The sequence below is a fragment of the Trachurus trachurus genome, assembly GCF_905171665.1.
Source record: "Trachurus trachurus genome assembly, chromosome: 9".
Lineage (NCBI taxonomy): Eukaryota > Metazoa > Chordata > Actinopteri > Carangiformes > Carangidae > Trachurus > Trachurus trachurus.
The window spans coordinates 5,892,986-5,905,883 of record NC_139895.1 but is presented as its reverse complement, the minus strand read 5'-3'; the positions used below and the strand labels follow the sequence as shown (position 1 = coordinate 5,905,883).

Here is a 12,898-nt window from a genome sequence, read left to right as displayed (position 1 = left end):
AGTAAAATTAAAACATCACAGAGGTCAATGATTCTATACCAGAAGTCATGCAGCAGATGAAGCAGATGAAGAGACGTCCACCTTCCAATTGCTAGTATTCAGCTGGCTCCTTGGTGCATGTAGGGAAGAGAAGAGGGGAGAAAAAAAAAATTGTTTTTTATATTATTTAAATTATGCGTACAAATAATGCTCTGGCATCCTTTGCTGCATTCTAATGTCCAACCTAAGTTGTGCCACACTGCACCAGTCTCAAACTAGCAAAGATAGGCTATTTAAGTTGTGCTTTACACCTGATGAAAGATAGAACGCATACACTCGCGTGGAAAAAAGTAACCACTAGATGGCAGAAAACTTAATTCATATGAACAAGGAGAAACAAAGACAGCAGGGGTGCATTTCACAAAGCAGGTTCAACAAACTCTGAGTCTAATCCTAAACTCAGAATTCAGAGTTTTGTGTTTCAGAACAGGTGATAACAGTTAGTTCATTCAACTCTGAGTAACTTGACCCTGAGTTACGGGGAGATGAAAAGCCCTCATCAATGGAACAAAGATAACAGGATTCACCATGGTAACCAGCAAAAAAAAGCCTCACCCCTCCCACTTCTCACAGTGGAGTGAACACACACACTACAAAAAAAAAAAATAAGAGAGAGAGAGAAGTGTCTGTGTGGTGTCATGTGAGGGTTGTTCAGATAAACTGAGGGTGCAGAACAACGGGAACGATCAAACAAATCCTCATGGAGAATAAAACATCACGTCCTGTCAGCCGCTGCTTTCAGTCTGCAGCTTCAGATAAAAAGGAGAAACTCAGGGTTAGTTGGAGAAAACCTGCTCCCGACCAGGTTAGGTTCACGGAGTGTGTTGGAGGTTGCCATAGTAACTGACTCTGAGTTTCAGTTACCTCTCTTTGTGAAACGGGCTGGAGTTACTCCTCTTTACCTGGTTTGAGTTACCTCCCTTTCTGAAACGGAAAACCCAGAGTTTGCCTCATTTCAGGGTTAACAGACTCAAGAGTTTTCACTAAACCTGCTTTGTGAAACAGACCCCAGATCTGTGAATACCTGGAGTCCAGACTCAATACCAGTAACATCAACATGCTACATGTCGTTTTCAATTCAAAAAACCTACTCTTGGTCAACAAAGCAGCTCCTGGTCTGGCTACACAGTACATCAAAGACAGTTTAAAACCCCAGCAGACTGCCAGTTGGAAATCTCCAACTCTGCAAGTAAAGATGGCTTTTAATATTTATCCACCTAAAACAGTTTACCTACTAATTTTATGACTTTCTCCATTACTGTGTTCTTTTAAAACCAAACTCAGGACCTCTCTATTTTCTTAAATGTTAGTGAACGGGGCACAACAGCTACACTGCACTTGTTGGAAATTGAATTCCACTTATTTTGAGCAACTGAGGTGAATTACAAACAATGCGTGGTCTGGCAGATAGATGCTCATCAATGACTATTATTGTCAGAACAGTACAAATCAGAATAGAACAGAGACGCCAGAGAAATTTCCTCCAGTGAGAGGAGTTGAACCCCTGACACCTGGTATATGCTGACTGTTCTTCATCAGATCCTACACAAGTTTGATAAATGAGGGGGGGCCATAGTCACTATCTTGGGTGTAAAAAAGGGTTGGAAGGAAAATTCTATAGAGCAGGGCTGTCGCCTTCCATCTAGTTTTGACTTGAACATAACACACATTCATCAGAGATGTGATGATTAAAATTTAAACAGTAATACGGTAATCTGTAACTGTATTGAAAGCGTTAGCTGTTTCATCTCAATGTGTGTGTATCTGTGTTTGTGTTTAATTCCTAGTTTGTTCATTACTTATGTAGGGGGAGGTGCTATACAAATAAAACTGAATTAATCTGAAATAGGTTTTACTGTATGAAAAAATTTAGAAACAAAACTGCATTTGGTGTAGATCTTGGTCTGTTTTCCTACCTGTTTGTGTGCTGAACTCCCCATCATCTTTTGCTCTCTTGTGGTTCTCCAGCATGATGATCTCACAGGTGAAGCACTGCTGTGGGTCCTTGGCTGTGTAAAATACAGTTGGACATAAAGAATATTCAGTCATATTTCACATCTAGTACTTTGGGATATTTGTCATGTGGGGAGGTTCTTGAACGGTGATCTACCCTGCACACATCAGTGTTTACATAAACAGATATAGATATTTTATTGGTCCCTACAGGGAAATTTAGAAACCTCATGTGAACCTAAACACAAAACCAATGAGGACATCTCTTCGTATCAGGTGGAATTATATGTGAATGAAGAGCACTACCTACCAGGCTGAAGTAAGACATAAAGTGAAGTTGTTGATATTTTGAAGTCCCCAAAACAGCATCACACCATCTTGCCGCGCAGTTCTTGATCTCAGCAGACTGGAAAGAGATGAAGGTTGTGCCTAGTAGAATTTAATGCTACTCCATCTCATATCAGTTAATGTTGTTTTCTTCAATGGCCAGGAAAAAAGAGGATGTTTCCAGTTTAGAATTATAGGGATAGTTCGCCCAAAATTCAAATTTCCCTCATTATCTAATCACCCTCATGTTGACTAAGAGCTGTGGGAATTTTCAGAGTCCTCTGCTCCTTCTCTGAGTTACGGGGGGGGGGGTCCACGCAGCAGTATTTGTCCATATAATGGTTGTCAACCAACTTTTTTCGTCCAAAGAGACACACCAAAAAACATCCAAATACCTCCATACTGCTCGTCTGTAATGTCCCTCTTGTATTGAAGCCCCCACATGAGAAATTTTTCCGCCGGTCAGTGGAAGAGCAGTGAACTGAGACACTGGGAGCTTCCGCTACAAACAAGCTTAAAATATAGACTTATTTCATTTTTTGCGGACCCCCCTGTAACTCAGAGAAGGAACGAAGGACTCTGAAAATTCTCACAGCTCTTGACATGAGGGTGAGTAGATGGAGTGAAATTTGAATTTTGGGTGAACTGTCCCTTTAGTAATAGCCTATTATTAGTATTAGTTAGACAATTACTTACCAGTCCGAGGGGACCATGAGCAGCAGACTGGAAACAACTCAGTCCAGATGAAGTGAAGGTTGTGCAGGAAACATCTGCTGTTCTGCTGCTCCTCTCCTCATCCTCTGTAACTGTACAAGTATATGACAGTCACTTTTCTGTTATTCACCGACTCTATTCATTTACCTGCAGACTTCAGACCTGGTAGCAACATACACTGAAATTCGCTACTTAATACATTGTGAAACTGTTAGTATAGCTCATGTGCTAATGGCAGGTAATTTTTCATCTCAACACACACGTTAATGAAGCTGCACTGGTTGCAATATCGTCCTCACCTTAGTAAGATGCAGGAAAAAAATACTGCCACGGTCGCAATTACAATCGGTACAATCCACGTCCGTTACCCCGCCCGCAGACACACACACACCTACACACACAAAGGCACACACAAACACAGACACACACACACACACACACGCATGGCACACAAACAAACGTCACAATAATAACAGAGGAATATTATCTTACCTGTTCTTTTTTTGAAGAATTTAAATTCACTTGGTCTTGACCAGGTTCCGCCCGACGGTTTGTCCATGCCTTTATCCGTTTATCCATGGCATAAAAAAATCCACATGACGGTGATGCGCATTGTCGCGGTTACCATTTCCCAGCTGCAGTAGCGCGTATTTTCAAATTTGACGGAAAGGCGCGCCCATTGGCCGCGCTGTGATGACAGTCAAACTAACCAATCACGGTCAAATGCTCAGGTTGAGACAGCCAATGGGTGTTGTTTACTATGGTTACATAGTAATAGGGGGGAAAAATACTTAAACGTTTTTTATGTGCTTAAAACCAATAAATGTGTGCATTTAGTTAATATCATTCATTGATTCCTTCATGATCAAAAGAGAAAAGAGCTGATGTTATGTACATTGTCCTTTTTAAATACATGAATTAAATTAAATAAGTGAAACATTGTATTTTTCATTAATTTATTGAATACATTTTGAATTAAGTGTTTCTGACAATGAAGAGCACCAGAGGTAGAGACAAGAGACAAAGATGCGGCACTCCATGCATGTTTTTTGATTGAATATTTTGAATGATGTATTATGAAGTTCTGGGCTCACACTGGTTCACACATGTAGAAATGAAGACAACATCAGCCACAGCTGGGTCAAGCTTCAAACCTGATTCTTGCTTTCATGTTCTACCAGGGATCTGCCATGCACTTTTTTTGAATTGAGGACCCTTGTCCATACAGTATATTCGTTTTACTGATATACAAGCTGCTCTGGGGCTAGCACCCAAGGCAACTCTGTCGGTGAATTGGCAGCAATGCAAAAAAAAGTTTCCTATATTTACATCCAGAATTAGAAAAATTTAAATATTAAAGTGCACAAAAACCATGAACTGTAAACAGAGATTACCTTGGTAAAAGCTCCACATTTATACAGATATACTTTCATGTGCTTGAATAAAACAGAGAAAGATAGTAATGTTTCATTTACAAAATGGGAAATAAATGAAATCACATTTTTTTTCACATTGAAAAAGACTACGGTCGAAACGTCTACCTGCCTGTCCTACATTAAAGATCACCAAAGGATCTTATATTCAGAGTGTGCTGGTTTTTCTCCCTTTCAAATAAATGAAATCCACCATAATCCTTACAGGACATTCCTGTAATTTCATTGGCCTTTGCACACTTTCAAAAACACTAAATTTACTTCATAAACATTAGAGTTATACAAGTAATTATAAATAATCTTTTAGCAGAACATCATTTGTAACTCCTTTTGGTTGTCTATTGAAGTCCAGAACCGGGCCAGGCTGGACGTATAGTCTCAATGTCATATATCAACTAATTCTGGTTGTCATATTGACGTTCAGATCAAGGCCTAGCAGAACGTCTATTTGCAACTAATTTTGGTTGTCTATAGACGTCCAGAACTGGGCCAGGCTGGACGTATTGTCTCAATGTCATTTATCAACTAATTCTGGATGCCGCGTATAGACGTTCAGATCAAGGCCTAGCAGAACGTCTATTTGTAACTCATTTTGGTTGTCTATAGACGTTCAGAACCAGGCCAGGCCGGACGTATAGTCTCAATGTCATATATCAACTCATTCTGGCTGTCATATTGACGTCCAGATCATGGCCTAGCAGGACGTCTATTTGCAACTCATTTTGGTTGTCTATAGACGTCCCCAACAGGGCCAGACTGGACGTATAGTCTCAATGTCATATATCAACTAATTCTGGCTGTCATATTGACGTCCAGATCAAGGCCTAGCAGGACGTCTATTTACGACTCAATTTGGTTGTCTATAGACGTCCAGTACCGGGCCAGGCTGGACGTATTGTCTCAATGTCATATATCAACTAATTCTGGAAGTCGTATAGACGTTCAGATCATGGCCTAGCAGAACGTCTATTTGTAACTCAATTTGGTTGTCTATAGACGTTCAGAACCAGGCCAGGCCGGACGTATAGTCTCAATGTCATATATCAACTAATTCTGGCTGTCATATTGACATTCAGATCAAGGCCTAGCAGGATGTCTATTTGCGACTCATTTTGGTTGTCTATAGACGTCCAGAACCGGGCCAGGGTGGACGTAAAGTCTCAATGTCATTTATCAACTAATTCTGGCTGTCATATAGACGTCCAGATCATGGCCTGGACGGGCCGACGTGATTTCAACCTGTATTGGACGTCCATGGACGTTGCTTGCTCAGTGGGCTGGTGTGTGCGCAGATACGTCCTGCAGGTAAACCCTGAACCCTGACCTCAACCCGACCTCTGAACCTCTGTGGAAAAAATAAATGCCTGTGTGTGTTCGCGCATGTGTGTGTGTGTGCGTGTGTCGTGTCCTCACAACAACATCAGAACAACAACGGCTACTTTTAAAGTCACAATGAAATAAAACATTAAAATGTTTAAAATGAAAATTGAATTAGAGAATTAATTTAATGTGAATATCTACAAATTCAGGACAGAGCAACAAAACTCTGCTGAAGAAGCTCATGTGACACGACTGAAAGCTTCACATCAGCCTTTGTTCTCAGTATTAGGATTCAACTTTTTGAACATTTCTGAATTACTTCTAATCTTAATAGAATAGTGTTTTTGTTTCCGCTGTGTTGTTTGTTTTCCAGATGTTTTTCAGCTGTTTGCTGTTCTTAAGTGTGCTTTATATATAAATTACTCTTCATTTCAATTGCCACTGTGATAGCACAAGCTCCTATGTTTATTTTTCTTCTTTTTTTTCATATTTTTATATCAAAATGGAGTTTATTTTAAACCAGTAGGCTATTGCACACCAAACATGTGCCCTACAGAAAAGCAAACATTCAGAAATACAGTTTATTATTAAACAGTTTCAGATGGATTTTTTATTTTATGTCCTTATCCCAAGTAAAGTAATTTGCATAAACCAAATCTAAAATCTTCTGTTTTTTTAACAATCATCAGGCAGTTTTAGGAGAATTCAACCAAAACTGTTCTTTTACTAGGACTTCCAAGACATTGTTTGCTAATAAGCACCTTGTAATGTACATGAACATAATTTACAGGCCATTCAGTGCATTTAATTATGTGAATTCAAACCACCACAATAAATGATTTGAATGTGAACAAATGGACAAAAGCTGCTGTGCTGCTAAGCTAGGCTAGTCAACGTTAGCAAGATTAGTTTAGCAGGTTTTCGTTATTCTTTCACATCACAACTGATTTTACCTTTCCCCTTAGTTATGTTGGATAACCCAGTGATGTCATAAATAAGACAATTGTCTTTTCTATATGACCGCTGAACGGAAAAAGCTAACACGTAGCCCAGTTTTTTTGCTTTAGAGTTAGCATATATATAACTTGAAAATAAGAATTTTGTTCTTAATTTGCTTGCCTGGTTAAATAAAGGTTAAATAAAATAAAATATCTGTTAGCTTGAACTTGATGTAGTTCCCTAGCTTTAGCTGTGTAGCTCTGTTTCTCATGTGTTAAACTGTAGAAAGTGTTGACAGCTAAAGGTTTTAAGCCTTTTGGCTAATTTTGATACATTTACAGAAATATCTACTCACGTGAACTTTCCCTGTTAAATCAATCAATAAATAGCTAAACAACAAACTACGATACAGGAAACAGCTTTTAACAGTGGTTTGTAGTGAGTTTTTATATTTTACATGCCATTTCCAGTAGCCTATATACATTATTAGTACAAAACTGATGTTAAAAATTCATGTTTTGCTCAACTTGCTCACAGTTTGTTAAAGCCAAAGACCATTTGTTTGATCTTTGAAGTTGATCATCAAAACAAGTTTGGGAAGCAATTTTTCTCTTGACCAACTATCCATGATCAAGTGTTCAATTTATTGTGTCAGATCTAATTCAGGTTTATCCAAACTGGAATTAAGTTGTCTAAAAAAAAAAGCCCATCCCCAGACAAACAGACCTGTGGTCAGTTGTGTCCATTTAGTTTTGGCCATGCACCATTAGGCTACATCATTAAAAAATCCTCCCATCCAGTTTCTTTCTGTCCCCATTTCCACAAATATGTAAAATTCAGGAGCAAGACGCTCTCAGAGTTGCCATTTCATTGTGACTTTAAAACCAAACATCTTAAATCTTAATGTGAAAGTCTCAAATCTTCCTCTCAACACTGGTGGTTCAGTCTCAGCGCGGCGCGTCAGAGTTGTGACCAATAAATTATCCTTTTTCAAGAAAAAAAACCCCACAACAACGCTTTACCCACAACATTATCTTTAACCCTGGAGAAACAAACAATCCCCCAAAGGACCCAGTTTGCCGCTGTTTAAATATTCAAACTCTGAAGTGTATTTACATGATGCCGAAAGGCCACAAGCCACCAGCTCTCAGAAAAAAGTGCTTTGACCCTCGTGCACTGTGGAGGTCAGACGTGTGAAGCACAGCAGTTAAGTCCGACTCCTCACTGATCTGAGTGTCCGTCAGCTGGCCGGACGACTTTAAAGACAAGAGTGAGAAGAACAAGCAGCAAATTTACAGATTACAAAGAAAGTCAGTCTTTTACATGGGACCATCACTGTGGAATCCCGGAGGAAGGACAGCAGATTCATTATCAGCCGCTTGCTCAGCAGGTCAGGAGGTGATTATCTTACGACGCTACTACGTGGCTTGTGATTTAAGAGTCACTTGCTGTCTCGGCAGAGATCAAAGCACAAAAAAAAAACAGCCTTAAGGCTTTTAAACAGAACTGCTTATGAACCTGAGGAGGAAACGCAAAGAGAGCAAAAAACTCTCTAAAATAAATAAAATTCATTGTCTCATTGACGAGGAAACGTCAAGACCGTCTGCTGGCGGGATGTCGTCCCACTCAGCGGTCGTCTCGGAGAGTAAAGCTAATCCTTAAATCAATATTTTCATGTGAAACCCGAGACTGTGTAAACAGCTTCCCACTAACATCCGACTTCAAAAGAGACGAATCCCTCTGATAAAACAGACCAGCTCCTAAATAAACCTCAATCTCCTCTCTGGGAAATGAGCTTAAGTCCATCTGACACACGTCTTAGACTCTCACACACACAGATGCTGCTGATTAACAGATGATTTCTTGATGGATGATTTTTCATACACACATTAGTGTCTGGAGTTCCCTAAGAGGAAACAGATCAGACCTTGGATTCAAGTGTTTTCAACATTTTTTTTTGTTTTTTGCATCGCCTACTTCTACCCTGAAAAAACCAAGACAATTTGCAGATTTCTTTCAGTCAAGCTTGAAAAGATTTATAACTTTTTTTTTTTTGCATTTCAGTGAATTGCACAACACAAGTCGTGCTGTGCTTTCCTTTGTTGTTGTTTTTTTTTGCATCTGGGAGTTCTTAAGTCAATGTCGGCGTCTGATCAGACACATGAACCTTATTCCTACAGTCCACTTCTTCTCCTTCTTCTTTACTCCATGTCGTCAGATTGTGATCCTCGCAGCCGTGAGAGAGCAGCAAGACCCAACTTCCTCTTTCTTTCCAGACGACCGACAGGCGCCAACGCGGCGAACACCTCTCTGTGCACCGTGCAGGAGGTCTTCGACGGGTTTTACCGCTTGACCAGAAAGACCTGCGTCATGCCAGGCAGCTGAGAGAGCAAAGCGCACACACAGAGGACCGTGCCTCTAAAACAAACCGAACCGAATCCGTCGTCGCCGGGGGCTCATACTTGGCATCGAGGGTTCGATCGGGGGCTGACGGGAACCGGAGCCTTTTTGGCGTCCGTGCAGCCGAGGCAAGACGGAAACAACGGGCTAAAGAGGCGGCCGAGGCCTTTCCGGAAGACGCTGTTGGAGAGGCTGTAGATGAGACAGTTGCAGAAGCTGTTGCTGATCGCCAACCACGTCGTGAGGAAGGACGCCACCTTGTGTTGGTACAGCCCAGCGCTCTCCAGGAGGAAGTAGAGGATGTACGGCATCCACAGCACGTAGAAGACGCTGGTGATGCGGAATAGCACCATGGCGTAGCGCTTGTCCGGGCAGCCCTCGCACCGCTCCCCGCGCCCCTCGCACTTCTCGCCGTCCACCTGCGAGCTGAAGCGGGCGTGGCGCTGGGTGATCTCCCGCGTGTGCTGCCGGCAGATCCTGAATATACTCCCGTAGGTGAAGCAGACGGTGAGCGCGGCCGGCGCGTAGAGCAGCGCCACGATGAAGGTGCTGAAACCCGGGCTCGTCTTCCACGAGTCCGCGCACCACTGGAATATGTCGCCGTGGTAACCCGGCTTCCCCCAGCCGAAGAAGGACGGCAGGAAGACGGAGGCGGAGTAGACCCAGACGAGGACGATGCACACCCGCAGCCGGCAGGGCGTCACCAGCGTGGCGTAGGACAGCGGGCGGGTGATGGCGATGTAGCGGTCCACGCTGATGCACGCCAGCGAGGCCATGGAGACGCTCTTCAGCACGGAGACCATGTAGCCGAAGGCCTTGCAGGTGAACTCCTCGTTCAGGCCCCGGAGGTAGCGCAGCAGCGACAGCGAGGGCACCAGGCAGCTGACGCCCACCAGCAGGTCGGCGTACGCCATCGTCTGGATGAAGTGGCTCGTCGTGTGGTGGTGCAGCAGCGGCGCGCAGTGGAAGACGAAGATCACCACCAGGTTGCCGGCAATGATGAGCACGGTGAGGAAGAGGATGACCACCACCTCAAGCACGCAGGTGTCCAAGCTTTGGGAGTAGCCCACGGCTCCCAGCAGGCAGAACTGGGGAGAGCTGCTTTGGTTCGCATCGGAGGAAGAGTTCATGTTTGGACTAGACGAGGGGGGAAGGAGGAGGTTTGGGGGGGGGAGTGGGTTGGGAGTTGGTTTCAGCTCAAATCATCAGTTATCATCCTGCCGTCCAAGTCTGTTTTCTTTTTAATCCTGGAGTTGCTCGTCCCGTCTTCTGCTTCCAAGAAAAGAAAGCGTGCCTCCTGTTCATCTCAGATCAGCATCTTTTTGCTCATCCTTATTAAAGTAGCAGGAGTCGGCGGCCGGGCTCTGCTGCTGCTGCTGCTGCTGCTGCTGCTGCTGCTGCTGCTGGGTGTGAAAAACGTGCATGTGTGCATCCAACGGGAGGCAAAAGAAAATCCCAAATGCACAACAATAACAAGAAGAGATGCCGGTCGGATGCTGCAGTGCAAGCCGTCCTCTCTCTCTATCTCGCTGCTGTTTACCATACCTCCTCTCTCCTCTCCTCTCCTCTCCGCACCGACCGGTCCCTCCCTCTCTCTCTCTCTCTCTCTCTCTCTTCACTACAAATCCTGAGGTAAGCACTCTGCTCTGAAACACAGCCGCTGAAAAAAAAACAAAAAAAAAACAGGCATCCACTTCCACCGGCTAGGATAGAGGGAGGGAAGGGAAGGGAAGGGAAGGGAAGACGCAAAAATGCCGAAACGTCCCAGCAGCTCCAATTGTTAACACCAATCCACAGCAGTGGTGGCGGTTGCGGCGTTGGGCTCCTTGGTAAGCGAAATAAGACAGTCCAAAGAAGAAGCAGAAGAAGCAGAAGAAGCAGCAGCGTCAGCCCGGTCCATGGCTCTGCTGACGGGGACGAACACACGCCGAGAGACGGCTGGAGGAAAACATCCAGAGGTGATGGATCATGTCACCAGGCAGGATCTCTGCTTCCTTCTGCGCCGGGCTTCTGGTGAGGCTGAGAGGCAGCCGGCGCACTTCCAGCGTGTGTGTGTGTGTGTGTGTGAGAGAAAGTGTGTGTGTGTGAGAGAGAGAAAGTGTGTGTGTGTGCATGAATGTGTGTGTATATCGGAGAGAGAGAGGGAGAGAGTCAGGCAGTCAGGCTGCCTCTCCTCTGCTGTAGTGGCGGTGTAGTGATGATGCAGCACTGCCACTGCTGCTCCGCTCTCCTCCCCCTTCTTGCTTGCCCTCGCTCTCTCTCTCTCTCTCTCTCACACACACGCTGGTGCTCCCTCCCCTCTACTCTTTCTTACACACACACACACTTTTCCACCCCTCCCTTTCTCTTGCCTTTCCCCCTCTTTCCTCTTTCACACCCACTCACTCCCGACTCCCCTCCTCCTTCTCTCTATCTTAAACCTTCAGAGTCAGAGTCATTTTATCGTCCCTCAACAGGGAAATTTGTTTTGGAGCGTTGGGTGACAAACAATGAACAATTAAAAAAACAAAAAGAAAACAGTAATAACAACAACCAATAGACAGTCACTGTGCGTTCACACCAAAACCTTCCAAAGCGCCAAAAACGCTTGAGGATGGGCTTCAGACAAGACAGCTTCCAAAGGCAAGGCAAGACAAGGCAATTTTATTTGTATAGCCCGTTTTTACAAACAGTTTGTCTCAAAGGGCTCTACATGGCATCGTAACAACATCCTCTGTCCTTAGACCCTCACATAGACTGAGGAAAAACTCCATAGAAAACCCTTTTAACAGGGAAAAATCGGAGAAACCTCAGGGTGAGCAACAGAGGAGGGATCCCTCACCCTCACAAGCAGCAAATATTTTCAGCCGCTTTGGTCGCTCGTCATGTGACTGACGAAGTTCGATCGCGCTGGTCATTGGGGAGCCGAAGGACAAAAGAAAGGGGGGAAAAAGCCGCCGAAGGCATCTCTATTCTGACAGGTTGCCGCCGAACCGCGACATAGCTAATTACCCTAAAGTTAACCATGGCTCAACTTCTCGTCTGGTGACGCTTTGGTCGCTCAGTGTCGCCGGCTTGACTTCCGGCGTTTTGACGCTTTGGAAGCTTTTAGTGTGTACACATAGTCATGTAAATTTCAATTGATTTGGGATAGCCCCTTGAGATGCGCCATCTTGTTTTTGAGGGGGTAAATAAAAACAATTACAATCACAAATTTTTTTTCTGTCTTCTCTACCTCTGTTTTCCTCACCGGCTCTTGTATTACCACTCATTAGTGTCCAAAGATCTCTCCAGAGGAAGATGAATTTACTCCTCTGTGCCTTGAAATGTTGGTCGGAAAATAAGTCTGTGGAGTCACAACTGATCCAGATTAATCAAGTAATCAATGAGTCAATCAGCAGAAACATCAGTCACTGCTTTGAAAATCAATCAGTCTCACTTTCACATCACTGTAAATTGGATGTGTTCATGTTTTGGATGTGGCCACACTAGATTAGGATCAATCAAGTAATAGATTAGTCAATTGACAGATCAAACTAAATAAAAATGTTCACAAAACTATGAATCAGTTAATCAATATTGCAAACAATTAGTATCAATTATCTATTAAATCTATTAAAATGCAGCTCAAACAATTATTACACACAATCTAGACGTCTCAAAATCCAACTTTTATGCTCAGTTTTTATGTAAACAAATTAGCAGATCGATGCCAACAGTTTCTCGACTATTGAAGCCTAAATCATTAAATATTAAACATAGTAAATAGATAATTAAATAGTCATTAGTTGGAG

The 12,898-nt window shown here is 43.3% G+C and overlaps 1 protein-coding gene across 1 annotated transcript; it reads right to left on the bottom strand.

Moving 5' to 3' along the window:
- Positions 1–9,181: 9,181 nt before the first annotated feature.
- Positions 9,182–10,255, bottom strand: LOC310991694 (putative G-protein coupled receptor 21; the record flags this gene model as incomplete). The annotated part of the gene is made up of 1 exon (XM_083979564.1): positions 9,182–10,255. One exon carries the CDS (start codon positions 10,253–10,255, stop codon positions 9,182–9,184), a length of 1,074 nt encoding a protein of 357 aa, XP_083835690.1.
- Positions 10,256–12,898: the final 2,643 nt, after the last annotated feature.